Source organism: Chamaea fasciata, unplaced genomic scaffold, assembly GCF_029207755.1.
Source record: "Chamaea fasciata isolate MVZ Bird 193981 ecotype frontalis unplaced genomic scaffold, bChaFas1.0.hap1 SCAF_6, whole genome shotgun sequence".
In the NCBI taxonomy this organism is placed as follows: Eukaryota; Metazoa; Chordata; class Aves; order Passeriformes; family Sylviidae; genus Chamaea; species Chamaea fasciata.
This window is the reverse complement of record NW_027094091.1, coordinates 67,241,978-67,261,768: the sequence shown is the minus strand read 5'-3', so window position 1 is coordinate 67,261,768 and position 19,791 is coordinate 67,241,978. Positions and strand designations below refer to the sequence as shown.

The following is a 19,791-nucleotide window of genomic DNA, read 5'->3' as shown; positions in this document are numbered from 1 at the left end:
TTGGAAGAATGTCAGTGTTCAACTGAGGGGTATAATCAAGCCAGATGTCACAGATACTTGATTAATGAGTCTAGCAAAAAAAGAAATTAGGTAAATGCCTATTAAAAAGTAAAAAAAAAAAACCCTTTTAAAACCATTTGTACATAGGCACTTCTGCCTATTACCTTTATGCTGTTAATGAGAAATTATCTGCAGCTCATTCAACTTATCTATGTAAAATTGCCTGATTTTAAAATACCTCAAGTTGTCCAACTAATATGAGGGATTTTCAAGACAGGAAATTAGTTTTGTAAGCACGACTCCCATGCTTTCAAGATTTAGTCTCATTTCAGAAGAAGCATTAGAATTAGCTCATTAGCTAAAAAATAATAAAAAAAAATATGTACTGTGCCACTTTCATGTTGGAAAGGCTGTGTTGATGTAGCTGCTTGAGTATCTGCACTTGGAGCCAAATGATAACAAATGAAAATGTGGGAGACAACATGGATCACTATGGGTACAAGACAGAATTGCTAAATTTAGGGAAAAAGCATACAGGCAGCATGTGGCAGCTGGTGACAGAGCATATGAAGAGAAGGCAGTTATCTGTCCCTTTCCTTTTGTAACTCATTTGGCATTTGCTCACTGTGGAGGGTGACCACAGACTCAGCCAGGCATCATCTCACATTTGGTTCATATTTTTGAGGTTGTCTCTGTAGCCACAAGAGGCAAAACTTTTTTTTTAACTTTAACTTTTTTTTTTTTTTTTTTTTTAAATTAATGAAAGCTGAGAATCTCAGGGGAAAGAAATCCGTAGCACATTGTGCTACTATGTAATCTGGGAATACAGAAGGGCCCAGAGCACAAGCTGCAGCAGATGCAGGCACAGCTATTCAGTTTTTATAAATAAGTCGCCACCAGAATTGAAAGAGGATCAGAACAAACACCCCTCCTCCTTTTCTCATTCTTGAAAGTGCTAGGAATGATTATCCACCACTGGCAGTGATGTCAGGATGACAGTGGGTGAGAAAGACTGGACTCTCTCTTCCATGTTATCACCATTTTTGACTCAGGAGCCGCTTGCACAACTCCCATCTGTACTGCACACCCCAAAAAAGCAGCATCAGGACAAGGCCACTGCAGCAAGCCTGCTTCCAGTCACTGGGTACACTTTAGTGAAATGAGAGCTAAATGTATTTGTCAGACAGATCCAGAGGAAGTTTTCACTGCATGAAAATTTTAAGTGAAAACAGATATAAACTAACTGCAAACAAATTAATATTGGTTAATGTACATTTCATCCCATACTCCAAAACTTTGTTAACAGAAAAACTACAGAAGGGATACATTTTCTTAATCAAGCCTAAAAGGATCCCAATCTCTCTTATGATCTTACAGTGCAACTGATTTTTATTTGGTCCAAATACTGATATTCAATTCTGCCTGCCCACCAACTAAATATAAATAGCTTTAAAAATTGGCTCAGCTAAAAGTAAACAGTCAAATCCCATAAAGCAGGAGAAGAGCTTGCCCCAGTAGAAGAGTTAATGTCAGTCAATCCTTTTCAGGCCAGAACCCAAAAAGAAATCCTCATTATTTGCAGTTTTACAACACCAAGCTGCATAGTTTCTGAAGTTAACAGAAGCTCCAGCCATGCTCCTCATATCCTCACTACACCTTCTGCAAACCTGAATATTGGCTGGTAACAGGAAAATCCTACAACTGCATTAAATGGGCAGCCATCACATTGGCTGTAATGTCACATTTTCCTTTCGCAGTGGCTAAACCACAACTTCCTCCAAACAGACCCTAAAATTTCTTTTCAATTTGTATCCAACTCTTTCTTTGCTGCACCTTTTCCACAGTGAAGATGGGATTATAGTATCACACACCAATTTCCTTTATGCTATTCATCAAGTCATACTCCGTGGAAATGAAAAATTAACTCGATGGAATTAAATTTATTTTAAAGGCATATCCATTACTTCTGCTGATTTTTCCTGTCAGGAATTCCATCTGGAAATATACTTAGAAGACAACCGCAATTTTTTAGGGCTCGTCTGAAACACTACGATTCAATTGAAAGGAAATAGGACTGCTGTGAGAAAGTCTTGTCTGTTTTTTGGCAATAACAACATATCTAATCAGCCAAACTTTGACAAAACTATTCCATATGAATGCCTGAAGGAAGCCTGTGAAGCTACCCCAAAGTTTCTTTTAGTTGTCACATACTTCCAAATACCAGTCTTCATGTCTGCCACTGCTTAATACAGTACTTCATTCCAAAAGGCAATTATCCCATTGACCTTCTGCCACTGTGGAAACGAGCAAGCCTATGGGTCTAAGTTCTATAATCACATTTTTGTCCTAATTATGTCCTTAATACACACAGGCTTTATACACAGGCCTGGAATCCAGTCCAGATATTGCCTTTTATTAAATTTCAGAGAACTTCCAGTAACAATGTCATTACAGTGAAGAAACGTTCTCATGACACAGTAAAGCCTGGATGAAGAAGCTGTAAATTTTTTTTTTACTGTGCAACCTTTGCCAGAAGCACAGTCCAAGAATCCACATCTACATTGTTCCTCTCTCCAATTTCACCTTCAGAGATTATTACCCACTTTCTGCAAACACAGGGAGAGATTTTAATGGGAGATGAAAGGAAAACCTTCTGAGGTTGTAAGGAATGGGTGTATGCAGCTAAAATACTTTTGCACCTACACATTACCTACGCTGTTTGAAGCACTGTAAAATGAGCAAGGCAAGAGGAAAATTTAAAATACTGAAGAGAACATGGATGCTTTGCAAAGACAAAATTTAACTCTAAAATGCTTGGCTGATTTAAGCTTTCCATAGTCCTTGGGAAACAGGGATGTGTGGTTTTTGAGGATTGCTATTTTTGCTTTTGTCATTTTTTAGAACTAAACCTACAGCAGCGCTTTCCACCATCCCCAGGGCCTGGTAAATACAACGTCCTAGGCAGAGGTCCCAAACAATTCCTGTGCTCACCTGTAAACATTTTTGTAACAGCTTTACTCTGCTTGCGGGCAGAACACAGGAGGAGCAGCCAGGGGGGGAAGAACTCGAAGTGGCTGGCTAAGATTTCTGCTATCGTCCCAGATAAACTCGTGGAGGTCTGTTCACCCTCGGAAACATTACAGCCCTCGTCCACCGAATCCACCAGCATGAAGAGGCTCTGCTGAGGGGGCTTCATTCCCAAGAGAGGGAGCAGAATGCACCTGGAAGGAACACGACACAAATTCCGTATTTTAGATGCATATAACAATACATTGACTCTCATACAGGCATGTAAGATGAAGCTACGGTCAACATAAAAATGCAAAGTTACTTTTTAAATAGTTACCATGGAAAATATTGAAGTAGACTAAACTAGAAGAAATACTTTGAACAGGCAGTGATGTAATTCTTGTTTAGGCACCATTACTTTTTCACAAACTTTTAATTTATAACAATATTTTAAAATTATGTCACAGTGTTCAAGGCTAATTAGAAGACTTGGAAAAATGTTGCTTCACTAAGAAGATACTTGGCCTAAGGCTTAAGAACTTCACTACTGTTGTCTCTGACAAAGCTGTTGCTACTGCCTATCAGAAACTAATAGTGAACAATAGCTGGTCATGAAACAAAAATCTAAAAGACACATGAAATATCAAAGTTGAAAGAGTTCAAGTCTGAATGAATAACGCTATTACAAAGAACAGAACTTCTGCCATACCTTCACAAATAAAATGCAAATTAATAGCAGACTGAGGCATTTGGTAGTGACTTTGATGTATTAGCTTTTATTTATACTGAAGTTGCCAAGCTCCTGTTACTGGGAAAGGATTATCTGCATCCTCAGGATGCACCTCTAACAACGCATCTGATTGTGTGGCTAAAAATTTCAAATTTGCATCTACTGTTGGTCTCTTTAGCACGTGGTTCTTAAAAATATACCTAACTGCATTTACACGTATCTTTAAAAAGCCCTATTTAAATCATGCATCTATTCAGTATTTCCACACTACACTACTGTTTTTTGGGAAACTATTTCATAGTGATTTAGGCCTGGAAGTTTCACTGACTAAATTATCTTTAAATACACTTGGCAAGTAAACTTTGACTTTATAGTACAAGGTTTTGGAAAATGAAACGAGGTGAGAAAAATACATATCTGACAGTTTACTCTCTTGTAAATTTGCTGTTAGCACATGTCCAGAAGGCATACCCATTTTAAGTATTTTTTGTTTTACTCAAGACCATAATAACCTTTTTTCATTTATTTTACTGAACAAATTTACCTTCAGAAAACTTTGGTCAACACATTATTACCTACCAAGCATTCAAATGGGAATATAGGAAAATCTTGCCTGTTAATGCAAGAATTTAACCCATTTCAGAAATTATTCATAAGCCTTTTTAGGGGGAGGCTTGTTATTTTCTGGTTTTCTGACTGAGAAAAAAGCAAAATGGAAACAATGGTGCACTCTTCATGTCTGACAGTAACAGCAGAACCTAGCAGAACAGACTAGGGGGGAAATTTCCTCAGGTTTAAAAAGGAAATACAGGATATTTGTGATCTGAAAATGTTCAGTATTACATGGATTTTAAAACATGACATTCCCCCCCCCCTTTTTTTTTCAGAAGCACAAGACTTCTTGAACTCTTTGGTAGTTCCCCAGCTAGGTACTCCTTCAGAGGATGCCTGACCTACAACTGAAATCACTGCTCAGTAAGCTGGGAAGTTAAGCAGCTACCAAATTACAGAACAGGAAATTAAAGTAGCCATGAGGTTAAAATTACTTTCCCAATTGATGCCAATCCCACAATGAAAGGAGGCAGTTGGAAATGACCACATTTTCCACCCCTTCCCCCACCACAATGCTGCCTTGCCCCCTCAGCTATTTGTGTCAAGCCATTTTTCCTGCAACATTTCTTTCCCTATCAAAACTAATTTTCTTCTCACATAGTTCTCCATATGAAATTACTTTTTCAGAATGAATGTTACCATGAGATATGAAGAAATGGTAATGGTTATCTTAAATTAAAAATCTCACTTAAAATCTAACAAAATGCCTGGGAAATACCTTAGGAGCATCCAGAAGCATTCTTGTGTCAGTTTTTTACCTGTTGGGAACACCACCAAGAAAAGCGAACAGTCATGTCTGGGAAAGATTCCCAAATCACACTGCCTCCAAACAGGGCTGGAAGCAGATGTCTAAGGAATAATGTAAGCACTGGGCAAGCACTAGAAGACCAAATTTTACCAGTATTCTCAGCAGTCACTGCTTCCAGGGACTTTATGAGATTCAGTCTTTGCATTTAACATCCCTTAACTGACCACACTTCCACAGGTCTGTCCAAGTCCTGTATGAACTGGTTTAAGGCTCTGGCATCAACAACAGCAAGGCTGTCTGCAGCTTAGCTACACACTGCATGAAATAACCCTTCCTTTTGTAGCTTAAAAACCAAAATGTCCTTGTTCCATTTGATATCCTTCAACTTCTGACTGGAAGGGACAATGAGCAGTAATGTCATATTACCCCTATCTAAGCCATTTTTACCACAGCCTCTCTGAGCTATTTTTTCCCAGGCAGATGAGTCCCAGCATATTGAAGCTGCTCCACAAAATGCTATTCCACAGCCCCTTGTCTCCCTGTGCTCTGCTTCCTTCCACTTCACAATACTTGTATTTCTGAATCTTAACATAATTTAAATTCCACTAGGAAAAATATATGCACATAAGAAATGAGGCACAATGACTTCCCCCAGCCTAGAGCAATATTAATAAAAGTGTGGCATTAACAAGATATTGATCAGGCTTTCTCTTTAAGTGCCCTTTGAAACTGTTTGATAAAATTCTGCTCTTCCGAGACACTTTACATCACGAGTTCACAGCCGATGCCAAGGAACATAATAGTGAAACTTTTTGGGAAGTGCTGAGCTCATTTGCCAGAACTCACATTATGTGACAGCCAGGGGATCAGCCCCAGACAGCACGGGGTTATGAAAGGCAGGTCCTGCCTGACCAACCTGATCTCCTCCTATGGCAGGGTGACCTGCTCAGTGGATGAGGGGCAGGCTGTGGATGTTGTTTACCTGGACTTCAGTAAAGCCTCTGCCAGCATTTCCCACACCACCCTCCTGGACAAACTGGCTTGATGGTGGAGTCTAGAGAGGTGGGGAGGGGAGCTCAACCCAGCTGGGGACAGGTCACAGGCGGCACTGCCTGGGCTCAGTCCTGGGGCCAGCTCTGTTTGGTATCTTTATCGCTGCTCTGGACGGGGGCACTGAGTGAACCCTCACTAAGTCAGGCCCTTCTCCCAAGACGTGGCTTAGTGGTGGACTTGGCAGCACTGGGTCAACGATCTCAAAGGTCTTTTCCAACCTACAGCATCCTGTGAGTTTGTGTTCGCCTCCATAATGTGACCTAGTAATTCCACTCCCCTACCATTTCTTGATTACACGGGAAAATAACATAAATCAACACGGAATTAACAATGTCTTTAAAGCACTTCCCTCAAGGGTGATTCATCTACAGATTGTTGTAACAGATTGCTTAATTGCAGAGTGCCTCTCAAAAGATTGGAAGTTGATTTTCTTTACCTTCTGAAAGGGTAACAGCCTTATCATTATAACTTTTATATTTAATACAGATATAAAAGTGGTCATCATTAAAAACAACCAAGTTAACTAGTCAGTAAAAGCACAGAATCTCCAGAGAAAACACCACCATTAGGTATTTTAAATGATGGAATTCATTTTAATGGCAATCTAAGGACTTACTTATGCGGACCAAAGATGTTTTACATGCTCTGCAGCAAATCAGAACTCCACAGAACAATGAGCCATCCCACAGAATTCTTCAGGATTGCTACTGAGTTGACTGAATCCATGCAAACATGATTTTCCACACATGGAAGGAATATATACAGGCTATGCTGAAGTTCTGCTTATGGTTGTCCTTGAGATTTTTAGATGGGATCCACAAAATACAAAAGACACAACAGAACAGAGTAGAAAGAGAGCAGTGTCCACAAAGGCTGAAAAGAGTCACAGTGGAGTGCACGTACTTATTTAAAAAAGAAAAAATAAGAATAAAGCAAACACATTGCCAAATAGCAATTAATGAGTGGCTCTAGGGGTGAAAGAAATCATAATGTGTTCTTCGTATTTGAATGTCTCTGATGGATATAAAAATTCAGCTATGTCCCACTTAAATTGGGAGTGTAGCTTCCTAAAAGGGCTCCCATTTCCCTGCCCAGCTGCCAGCATTCACTACTGAAAAACACACAGAACAAGTGTATAAAAATCATCTCCTAAGCAGGCCAGAAGTAGCAGGGGAAAAAAAAAAACAAACCCAAAGAAAAACACAACCACTACTTGTCAGACTCCAAGTGCTGCTACTTTTAGCAAAGCATGACACATTTCAAATTTCATGACGGAAATGACATATTTGGAAATCTGCCGTACTACTACTACTGAGCTCTTACTTTTTTCTAAACAGTGTAACAATGCTTTAACAAACAACTTTTTGAGACACCTCCCATGAGGTTATATCTCAGTATTTCCAACTTGTATTCCAGAGAAGCAGCATCCCAGAGGTCTGCATGAGGAATTTACAAACTCTGTTCTTTCCAGAGAAGGTTCATAAAAAAGCGGACAACATTGTTATTCCACAAATAGCCTCCTCCTCCTTTTCCCACATGTTTCTACACCAGAGTCCTTGAGGAAACTCCCCAGCTATTTGCCATATTCCTAAACCCTGCATATCGATCAGGAATATGCCTGTCTATGCATTGGATCGATGCCTTTCTGTGCATGTATTTATATATAAAGAGTTTAACAATACCTAGTGTATAACAAAATAATTCTCCAAGTGTTCATCTCAATCTTCCAAAAAACAAACAGGCATCTTCCTTCTTGTAAGTGGTTTGCAACATGATCTATCATATCCCTTTACAGTGTAATTTTTAAGACACTTATTTCCATTTATGTGGTATCGGCAAATACGGAAAACGAAGTGCACAGTGAGACTGTAAATAAGCCAACTATATTTACATAATGTTGTAGTAATTTTTGCCAGCAACACAAGAAGCAGCAGGATTTTTGCCTAAAAAAATTCACACGCTGAGACCCAGCAACAATCCTAACCGCTGAGGGGAAACCTGATGCTGCTGACTCTTCCAGCTCTGGATGGGATGCGGCAGAAGCTCCGCTGTCCTCAGCCCACAGCTGGGGAACAAGCAGGGAAGGAAGGAGAAGGCTCTGTAGGGCACTCAAGAGCTGGAGGAGCTGCATACCAGGGCAAGGGGAAGGAATTACGTTGTACAGACACTGCAGAGGGGAGCTCAGGCCACCGCAGGATACCTAAGGACAGAGGTACCCAAGGGCACAGATCTATACAACAGGGTTGTCACTACTTCCACTGCTCATGGAGTAAACGTAGGAGGTTCTAAATGCCTGAGAACAGAAAACAAAATGCTGAACTCCAGGTATTTTTTAACCATCTCTTCTTGAAAAATTCCCACAAGTGACAGCAAACAACAGAGCTTGCTTCCCATATGCTTACAGACACATGTTCATTTGTATATCGTAATAGTCCAGGGGTTGGTTAGCAGGGAGCATAATCCATTAAAGCTGTCTGTCCCCACCACCCCCAGTCCTCAATTTGCATTTAAAAGCATGGAGCCAGAGAAGATAAAGCTGTTAAAGACTGTTAGAAGCTTCAGCGAAGACAGACTTACACCAATTGCTGCATTTTTCTCTTTTGTTTTCCAAACTGCATTTGGGGCGCAGGTCACAATAAAAAAAGAAAAGGTGAATTTAACTTCTAGTAAAATTGACAATTCCTGCTGTTCAGCTGATGAAATATTACTCTTTTTCCAAGTACTTTTAGCAGCTGTATTCAAACAGAAAGAAAAACCAGAGCATCTTTACAAATTGCTTGTAGCACTGTTTGTAGAGGAGTGTGTTTTATTTTGTCCTGTGACAAGGCATTTACGTCTTATGGATGACTTACAGTAAACATGACTTACTTTACCTGCCTTATAATGCATTCTGGCTAATGATTAAAAGGGAAATTAATGATCAAATCAATAGGCTGCTTTCTGTATATCACCACCCCAATTCTTGGCACTATATACATGTGGAATACAGGCCTTTCCTTCTTAGTAATTGCCCAGCTGCTCATACTGGTAATAACATCCAGAAAACCAGACACATGGGACCCTTAACTAACTGGCAATATTTATGAAATACAAAGGCTGTGAAGCACGGAACAATTCCACACTTTAAAAAGCTGCAAAATGTAACCCATAAGGCAAAAGTGAAGTGACCCAGTTGGATGTGTGCACACCTGTGTACACACTGACAGATCTGATCTGGTTATCGAGGTACTTGTTCTGTACTTTCTCAACAAGATAAAGTGCACTGCAGCTGATTATGACTTTCTGACTAAGTGAAATATTGGAATTAAGGCACACTCCTGGGCTACAGTATAATACAGATTATTGTTTCTAGTAAATTATTTATTTGCAGGCTGCACAGGAAGACAAACTGGCTCAAACACTTCTACCCAACCATGGATAATCTTATGAAGTAAGGGGCAGAAAGCAGAAGAGAAAAAAACAAAACAAAACCCACCCTGAGAATCACCTATTGGGAAAGCTCTAGGTGAAGTACACAGATGTAAATCAAGGGTCTGGCCTTTTTAGAAGGGGTGAATTAGAAACAGCAGGCAAGTCTTGTGCAACTCAATACCTGATTTTGCAATGTCTTGTAGCAACCTGGATTTTATCTGCAATTGTAAGGCAGACTCGCAGCCCCACCAGGAGAGCACAAAAGCCAGCTCTAGGGCATGGGGCCAGACAAAAGCAGAGTTTATGGTGGAACCAGCGCCACTGGTCCCACAGAAACAGGCCATGCTGGACGCTGGGTACTGATTAGAGCCCTCCTACCGGCTCACACAAATACAGAGGTAATTTTTGGCTACAAAGCACCCCCAGTGGATCCACTTGTGGATTTACTTGAAACCTCGGAAAACAGAAGCCTTAAGAGCAAATATTTTGGTGTAACAGTGGACTGCCTAGAACAGTTTGCAAACAACTTGGCTATTATAAAGGACAGAGGACTGTGGCTGAAAACCATTCACAACTGCTACCAGGAGCAGGCTGACTGTATTTTAAATGGAATACACTTGCCGTATGTGCTAACATATAAAACATATTCTATATTATTCCCAAGTCTGACAAACAAAAATCAGTGTCCCTAAAGGCAAAGAGGGGGAGAGTACACAAGACAATGAAAAAATTTTCCCCAAACATGTAATATAAAAAAAAGGCCATGTACTCTACACAAACTCTCACAGTTCTGTTTTACAGTGATGGAGAGGTCACCAAACCCACTTCCCCACCTACAGCAGGATCAGCTCAACATCTGTCATCCCTGAGATACAAGACTAGGCATTCCTGAAGATTTCCACCAATCAATACTGTCTCCCCATACCAATCCATTCCAATGCTTCAGTGTTCTTGGAACTGGGAAGTTCTCTCCTTCCCTTCGTGTGTCTAACCTTTACCTGCTTTCCTGCAATTCAAACCTTGTACTTCCTGCCCTATAACTTCTGCCCCACAGATAACACCAGGGTCGTTACAAGGAAGGCAGTAGTACCCAAAAATTTTTAACCATTTCCCTCCAGTCAGCTGACAGAATTAAGGAACAGGCTGAAAAGAAAAAAAACACAGGACAGACCCCTATGAAACCAACATGACATGCTGTGTCAGTTTGAAAGTGGAGTTTTGATCATTAAGTACAGTTACTAATCTCTTATTCCATGTAGCCAAATATAGTTCTGCCTTGCACATGGCCTGTCTGCATCAGTCTCATGCAAGCAAAGCCTTCCTGCCATCAAGATGGCATTTATGGTTATCCCTTATCCACAAGTCCTGTGACTCTTCCAAACAGCCATTAGATTAAATTTATCAAAACAAAACTATGTCATACCATGTTAGTTGTTTTTCACCTCTTTGTTATCTCCCAGCTGCTTGCAAATAGTTTGTCTGATTATTTCTTCCGGCATTTTTCATCTCGACGGACACACTTTTAATTCCCCACGCCTTTTATATCCCTTTAAATCAAGGCACTAAATACAGAAAATTTTCTTCCAACTCTGAATTTTCAGCATTCCTGATAACATCTCACCTATTCTATGTCTGAGGTTTTTGGCCTGTTTTTCTTTGATCTTACCTGTTTCTCGCTGCTTTTAATTATGTTAGCTGACTGCAAAATGACTGTTTTTAAAGAAAGGGCAATATACACGAGCATTTAAATTTTAGCTTTCCTACTGCTATCAGTTTTTCCTCCCCAAGGAGTAGCACACCAACACTTGGTGGATATTGTCTTTTTCCTGCTAACATATATATGGAGTTACTTCTTGTAAAAAACACTTCACAGGAAGCATGATTAATGCACCTTGAACTTGTAGTCTTGCTCTCATTTTTACATTACTCTTTCACTTTCACATGTAGTGGCTGCTCTACTTCCTTTCTCCCACCTTCCTGCTAGAGTTTAGCACGTGAGTGACAAGGAGCTCAGTTTCACTGAACTAGACATTTAGTATAATGCTTTGAGACCTCAGTGCTCCTCCCAGCCAATTCCTTTCTTTCATTATACTTGTCTTCACCAGATCTTACAAATCCTCTGAGATGGTGAACATCTCCATCTTTTAGTTTGTCTTTCTTCCTCCTCCCCTTCTAAGCAAAGCATCATAGAATCATTTAGGGTGGAAAAGACCTTTGAGTCCAGCCATTAACCCAACACATGCATTTAAGATAATTTCATAGTCACTGCATCCAAAAGATTTCTTTCATTTCCTCAGCTGATTTTTTTCCAATCTGACTGAAGCTAATTTATGTCTCCCCACTAGCTATTCTCTCCTCTTTGACATCAGAAGTATGGTCACTGGCAGACTCCTGCTTGTATCATGCCTTACCAGCTGATGTTTATCTCCTATTTGTTATTCAAATTTTTAACTGTGCAGACATTATCATCCAAATTCTATGCCATGATTAATGCCATTTGTCACCTTAAAGCAGCTTAGCTTACTCGAGCTTGCTGCTTTTAGGGTAAAGCACTTGTAACTTTACAAAAGACACGGTTTTGAGGCGTGGGAATCTCTCTTAGTTCCCAAGAGCTCTACTTGGACAAAGTAGGTAAACTCTTAGACACACAAGGTGGTCTGATAGGTAGTTGGTAGGTGGTTTGATTTACAGTCCATGAAAGATCAGGCTTACCAACAAACTCTGAAATAGAAATCTCACAAGTAGTGCTTTCACCACACATGATATATGTATTTTATTCAGATTTTCCAGTGGCTTTAATTTCTTTACTTTATTCTAGATTTACAAGCAAGCATATTATGTACAAAACAAGCTACTTTTTTTAACGCATACCTGTTATACAAGTTATCCTGACAGATCTTTTGGAGCACTGAACTCAATCTTGACTGTACACTAAAATTTCCAGTTCTGCTTGTTCACCCCTTACCTTTTTTCCATTAGTATAAAGACACCTAAGGCATTTGATTACTCCCTGACTTATCTTCTTGTCTGTCCCATGACCTACATGACTAAGCCTATTTCCCCTCCTCCATCCCCAGTTTTTGAGCTGTTGTCTAAGTTGCTGCTACTTAGATTTATTCCTGGAATTTATCATCCACCAGGTTTTGCTTTAAAGCTCTTTACTTAGGGTCAAAAATCAATGTTTTTCTATCTATTAAGCATCAGTTAAGTTCTGAATGGTATTTTTTCCTGCATATCCATCTCTCTCTTTTTTTAAAAAAGTAGGAGGTGCCAAAGAACGTACACTTTACGCCAAATGCAAGAGATGAAAGCACCAAATCAGACTCACCGAAAACTACCATTAGTAGAAATGAGAGAATTGCCTATACTGCACCTTATTTTCCATACGTGTAAAGTCAGGATAATAACTTACTATGCACATATTCAAAAGTCTGTGGTTGAAATGCAACTTGTAAGAGTGGGGCACCACAATAAGAAAATGAACAAGTTTATATATGCAACAGAATGTATTAGTATGACAAGGTTAGTTTTAAATAGTTTATGAAATCAAAGGTACAGCAAAAGAAATATATATATACACACACACATACATTCAGTCTATTCAGCTTTCCTATTTAACTACCTGATTTCCTAGTCATAGCAAAAGTAATATTTCTTTGTTAAACAAAAATGTAACTTCTGTAAGCTGTGTTATCTGAACCCATTAGTACACAACAGAGCTGAAATTCTTGTAGCTTTAGAGCCATTATTCTATGTTTTGGAGAGAGACAAAAATCCCTTTCTTTCTTCTGCTTCTATTTATGCAGTGCATAAACCCATCTGAAGGAACAGATCTTTCTTTCCAGGTATATGTTTGTATTTGCTGGCATGAGAGAAACGCTAAGCACAAAAAGAAACCTAAAAACTCCCAGATGAGGCAGGTAGAAGACAGCACTGAATAAATTCAATTGTGTGGCCGTTGTCAAGCTATATGCTAGTTTACTATGTTCTATTATCCATGACCATAAAACAGAATACAGTAGATTAATACACACAATAAAAGAGCCACCATCATTATTGCAGTTCAGTCTGACAATGCCCAAATTAGTTAGACTTTTCCTATGCATTCCAAAGGGGAAAAACCCCAACATTACTGACTGGGAAGCTGGCAGAAGAGCAGCTGCAGCAGCTGTTTCAGCAGTAAGCTGTTCCTTCAGAACAGGGGGCTCCTGAACTGCCAGCCTGGAAGAACCAGGCTATACATCAACAGGCATTTTAAAATCTTGATCATTCCCTCATCAAGTTGTCCCACACCTGCCTGTGTCATGTCCTGCACACCATCAAAAGGCACCCCACACTTCCACTGCTGAACTGATTGCAGGATTATACTGTCCAACTTAATTTTGAGAAAATCCTCTGCACAAATACCAGATGAAAAGCTGTTGAGAATTTACCTTCTTAGTCAAGCACACTCAAGACAGCTTTCCTACTCTGTTTGTGTTATCACATATCTTTATCCATCTTGTATTCCACCTCAGTAAAATGGACTGTCCTAATGTTTATTGCACTTAGTTGAAGAGGCAACAGATGGAACAGCTTTCATGTATCCCCTTCAAAATTATTCTCCCATACTACCCAAAGTACAATGAGCATATGTTCTTCATGCATCCCTTTGGGGCCTTATCAGTTACCTTGTGGTTTGGGTTTTTTCATCCCCAGCCCCAAGCAGATATAGTTTCTTTGTTTTGCCTGTAAAGCTCCAATGGATGCTTTCTGTGCTGTTGCCATAATTTACTCCCAAAGAACACTGTTAGGTTAGCACTGTGTAGATCTGAATCTATAATCTTACAGCACTGATGCATTTAGCCTTGGAACTGATTTTGTACCCTCATCTTTATTAGCCTTAGCTACAACAGAACAAGTGACAGAAACTACATCTTCCTCCCCTCCAATTATTTGTACACAAATTGCTTACCGTGGATGAAAACCACAATTTTAAATGAAATAAGGTACTAACAAAAAAGGTATAGAAACACAGAATGATTTGGTGCTGTGCTGTTGGCTGCTGAAGTTTCCACCTGTTAGACTTTGATCATTTAGGATAATTCAAAATCCTATAGGACACAATTTCTCTTATCATGAACCAGCTTCACTATACCTACAAACTGAGCTTTGTTTCCTAATGTCCTGCCGAACTCTACTCCAGGAAAGCGTAAAAATAGGGTAGACAGCTTAGTCTATCAAGCTCAGTATCACTACAGGAGAGCTGATGTAGTTAAAGCAAGACTTGGTCATTAACTACTCTAATACTGTAATCCCATTCTTAACAGTTTTCCCTCCTGAGGTTCATTCCTACCTGCCTGTTACTGTCATCTCTAAACTGCTGGTATTTTCTTAACCAACCTAGAACTTCTGAACTGTGCTCTCCTTCTTCCAGGACAACTCCATGATGCTGCAAATAACCTTAAATAAGGTGCTGCCAGGGTCCCTTTCTCCTCTCATGTTCTAAGATATCACAGATATGAAGCACATGACTTGCATCTATGCACAGCCAGATGCCCACCTCCCCTTCTCCACATAAGCTCTACCAGCTCTTACTAGGACATGACAAAGAAAAAAAAAAAAATAAACAAGGAAAAGACACTGCTGGTGGTCTGTGGACTCAAAGTCCACTCACATATGGTCCTTTATTCCATCCTTCCTCTCACTCCCATCAATTCCAACAGCAGCATCCACAACTGAGCCAAAAAGTCTGATGGCCTCCTACCTGCATGGCCCCCATTTTTCATGAAGGTTATCTGCAAACATGTGACAGGGAGGGGAATTTGATAGCAAGCGAATTTCCTCAGTTGCCTTCTTCTCATGATCTCGTTTTCAGTTATTTTTTCATGCTACCTTATCACATTCTGATGGCAACAAGCAGACCAGGAACCTACTCACATCCACTCTTTCTGGCACCTCCTCTGCAATACCTTTGAACACTACTGTACAACTCAACCCTTGGGTCAAAGTAATTATTTTCATGCCTTTTTTGCCTGATAATTTCTTTTTCAACAGTCATTCTTCAACCACAAAGTGTCTTTTTGTTGAAAACACTCCTGCTCCTGGACAAAGACAGAAGATTTTTCACCACTCCCAGCATACTGTACGTATCATCACACTCAAGAAACTGAAACCTCTTCAAGTCATTGCTTTCAGGAGGCAAGATTTCAATACTATCTTCTCCCAGTATATAAGACACACTACACCCTTTCTGCTTCACAATCCGCCAAATCCCTTTCATTTTTTCATTGAAAAAGAAGAAAGGAAAAGAAACCTAAACCCTTGCACAAGCTACGAACATGTGCACAGAAAACTGAAGGGAAAGGAAATAATTAACAAGTGAGAATTGCTATGAAGGTCCATCTAACTAAACAGCTTATAGGAAAACCTGTAAGGTTTAAGCCTGAGCCACATTGATTAAAGCCAAAATGTTAATGCCTATAGAAGTAGAAGACAAAAAGGTCTATGTAAGTTGTCATTATTAAAATGCCTTGGGGAAACTTTCTTATGGTAATTTAATCTGAAAAGGTTAAAACCTTAAACGGTATTATGTTCAGTCTGTAGGCTGTGCTTCCATACAATGAAAGAGGAACATACAGCTTGCTCTTGCAGAAACACTGACTGCTGCTAGGTGACCCGTTAACTCCACAGATTTAAGGGAAAAGCCTAAAGAGAAACATGCCACAAAGTACTTAAGCTTCAGGCAGTGCTCAACGGTTCTAATGGTCTGGAGAACAGCAGAACACAGAATTTCCTATGAAACCCAGCAGCAGCAGTTAAAAGTCTAAAGGCCCAGTTACATACACGAACTCAGAAGCTCCAGCAGAGTCAAGATACTCTCACAAGAGCAAATTCAAGATGCTCTCACCAAAGCAAATTACCTCCTGAAACTCCACTAGAAAGCCAGGCTGAGTTGGCAGATTCTTTTTAACCTATTGCAGCATGCTCTTACAGAAACAGTTTCTCATCTCACCCATAAACTGTTATGATTTTCAGTTGGTATCTTGTCTCCATCATTTTTGAGTATTAAATAAATCACAGATAAACAAAATGACTTGATTTTAACTGTAATGAGATTGCTTTTAACTGAAAACTCCTACTAAAACGAGAATTCAGTCTTCTATCAGATCAAGCTCTTCTGGGCTACGGTCCAACTAGCTTCAGGATTCTAGTCAAGCATAAGTGAAAGACGTAGGAATGGACAAAAATCTGGGAAAGTACAGAAGTAGAAGGTTGCCTATTTACACATCTACAACATTGGTAAGAAAAATTCCCTTTAGAAACTGGACCCTTTTATTTAGGTAAGGAATTTTTTAATGCCACATTCTTAGGTGTGACCTCTGAGGACACAACAGCAGAATGAATTATTTAATTTCAGGTTGAGATGAACGAGAAGAAAGCTATATTCAAAGATGTAAAAGGCTGTCCCAAAAAGGAAAGAAAGAATTTGTTCTCCATGTCTCTGGAGAACACCCTAAGTAGTGAAAAACTTGGATTATAGCAAGAAAAAAACAACTCAGGGTAACATATGGATTTTTTTTGTTTTCCTAGAAGAACTGTGAGGCACAAGAGCAGATGAAGCCAGCATCTTCAGTTTTTTCTGTCTGGTGAAGGAAATGCTGGACTTGATTTTTCTGAGCTCCCCTTCCAACCTCCTCAAGGTTCAACTCAGTCAATTGCACATTTGAACTTTACATGTGGTAAATGTATAACAAAACCACTGGAGGTTTATTAACAGCTTTCTTCTTTAAAGGGTCTTGTAAATTAATTTATTATACATTCAGATCTTTTTTTGCATGAAACAGGATACAGTTAGTCCTTGCCTTTGTTTCTACAATTTAGAGCTGTATAAAATTAAGAGAGTCTGATAAAGTCTATAAATTCACACCCTTATTGCAACCACTGGAGAGTTACAGCTCCTAAGATTGTACTGAAGCTCTGGAAGCAGAGGGAAAGATTCTGTAGCAGCCCTTTCCAGAAGAAAGTAGATGAGAGAAAATGAGGTAGATCACTCCCAGACAGTCTGAGACCTGGGTGAGAAAAACTGAGTCATTTATCATCCATAAAAGATTAATACTGAATTACTAATGTCTTCTAGAGTAAATTGATGGAAATCCCAGCAGCTCTTGGCTGTCCAGTAGCCCAAGCTCAGGTATCTTTAACTGCTTCCAAAGTGCTGCCTCCCACCTTTTCACAGCAGTCTCAGAACTTGGGTGCCGCAAACTGCAGTAGAAGCACATACCATGGTTAATTCACTAGCAAGGAAAACTCCCAGGTTTGTAGGCTGCAATATCAAAACCCATTAAAGTCAGGATACCCCTAATTCATCTCAATTTTACTCCAAAATGCACTCAAATTTTTGCAATTAAAAACAAGCTACTCCAAACCAGCAAAAAGCTCACTAGTTAATTGTTCAATAAAGCCTACACAATCCATTATGATTTTTAATTATATTACTAACTTCAAAGATGGTACAAGAAGTTCTAAAAATGAACATCTTCTTCATCTGTTATCATTTACAACTCAATGTCTAAATCTTTTCCTTCATCTAAGCAGGAAAAATGCATTTCAGTGCTGCAGATTGTAAGTCCCTGGACAAAAGTCACCGAAGGTTTGCTGGACAAACCACTCTTTCTACATTGCCAGACAAAGAATCCAGAACTTAAAATAAAACTTGTTACCCTGTATCATTTAGATAAGAGTAAAACCCCCAATCACCTACAATTTGCAACTTTCTGATGATACATGACTCTTGAGAGAAGAAAAAGGTAAGCAACTTAGTAACATGGAAAGGCAATACAGGTGAAGGGCTGGGGGAAGGAAATGCTTGTTAGCACTGGCTGACACTCAGAGGTTTTTCCTCTGAATTCTGCCCTTTGTGAGGTTTCCATTACATTGCCAAAGACAAAACACCAGAGGCTCAATCCTTTGGAGTTCTCCAAGCAGGCAGAAGGAACTTTACATAGATAACAGCAATTGGCACAAGACCTGCAGCACTTCAACGCTGTCCAAGGGAGTGACTCACACAAAGCTTTCAAATTTAATCAACATAAACCCCTGCTTCAAACTTGCAGTCAGCAGAGAACCTTACATGACCTCTCACACCTCTTACACTCAAGTCTGCAGGTATTTGCATATTCTAGAGAACTATAAAATTGCTTGGCTTTTTACATCACTTCACATTATTGGTCACATTAAATCAGAAGGCAAATCTGCTGAGCACGCAGAGATCAGGAGTTAGGAAGAGAAGAAAAGCTGTGATAGTCTGGGAATCTGCAAAAGGAACCACTGCACTGAATTTAGCACCAGCATGCATAGAACCTGGCGTCCCTTCTGAAAAAGGAAGGATACTTAAGCTCTGGGGTACAGCTTCCCTATATTCATTTTTGGTAAAAAGGATGTTAACACCAGCTTGAGAAAACTTCTGTGAAGCTCTTTAATAGATTTGTTCAGCAGCTCTTTCTGGTTTGGTTCTGTGGCCTTATTTCTTTTAAATTTCTGGGTTTTTTGGGTCCCTACTGATCAGGGACATCTACTTGCACGGGAATGCAACTTTAGCAATGCAGTAAGTGGAAATCTGAATTCACAGCTTCATTCTTTTTCCTGATAAAAATCACTTAGACCCTCTTACATTAAAGTAGCTGTATGAGAAATACTTTCATAATAAAATGTTAGGATACTTCACAAGCAAAAAACACTAGGACATCACTGACCCAAATTCAGTGTGTGAGAAATAAGGATGTGAACAGCCTCACAAGATTTGAAGTTCCCTGAAAAGACAGAGGATGGAAAAAAAACTTCACCTGTGAGTGAGAACAAAGCAGCTCCACCTGCACCAGCCTGCTGGGAGATCTGGAAATCCACCATTTTTTTGTGATTTATTAATTGCAGCAACATACCCAAGCAAAATTCCAAGTGTGGTTTAAGTTTGTACCAGACCAATAACACTAAAGGTGAGTTTGGTGGAAGTTTAAAATCATGATGTTATTTAAGACCTTCCACCTCTAAATTCTCTGTCCCAGGAGCTTTGGTCCTGGGTATCCTTCAAACTCAAGAGCAATGGCTACAAAACAAATCCACTCTGCAGAGTAAACTGTGCTCACACTTCTAGTGACAGCCACATTCTGGGCTGCGAATGAAGCAAGCTCTGCCTCCCACCAGGAATCCCAACAGCAGCACAACGCATGGGAATTATAAGCCTTTCCCT

The 19,791-nt window shown here is 39.6% G+C and overlaps 1 protein-coding gene across 1 annotated transcript in view; it reads right to left on the bottom strand.

Annotated features, from left to right (window-relative positions):
- ANKRD50 (ankyrin repeat domain containing 50) overlaps window positions 1-19,791 on the bottom strand; it is a 39,752-nt gene that overhangs the window by 14,133 nt on the left and 5,828 nt on the right. Inside the window, exon 3 of the mRNA XM_066186679.1 lies at window positions 2,992-3,221. Coding sequence (XP_066042776.1) covers window positions 2,992-3,221 — 230 coding nt within the window. The remainder of the gene's footprint in view (window positions 1-2,991; window positions 3,222-19,791) is intronic.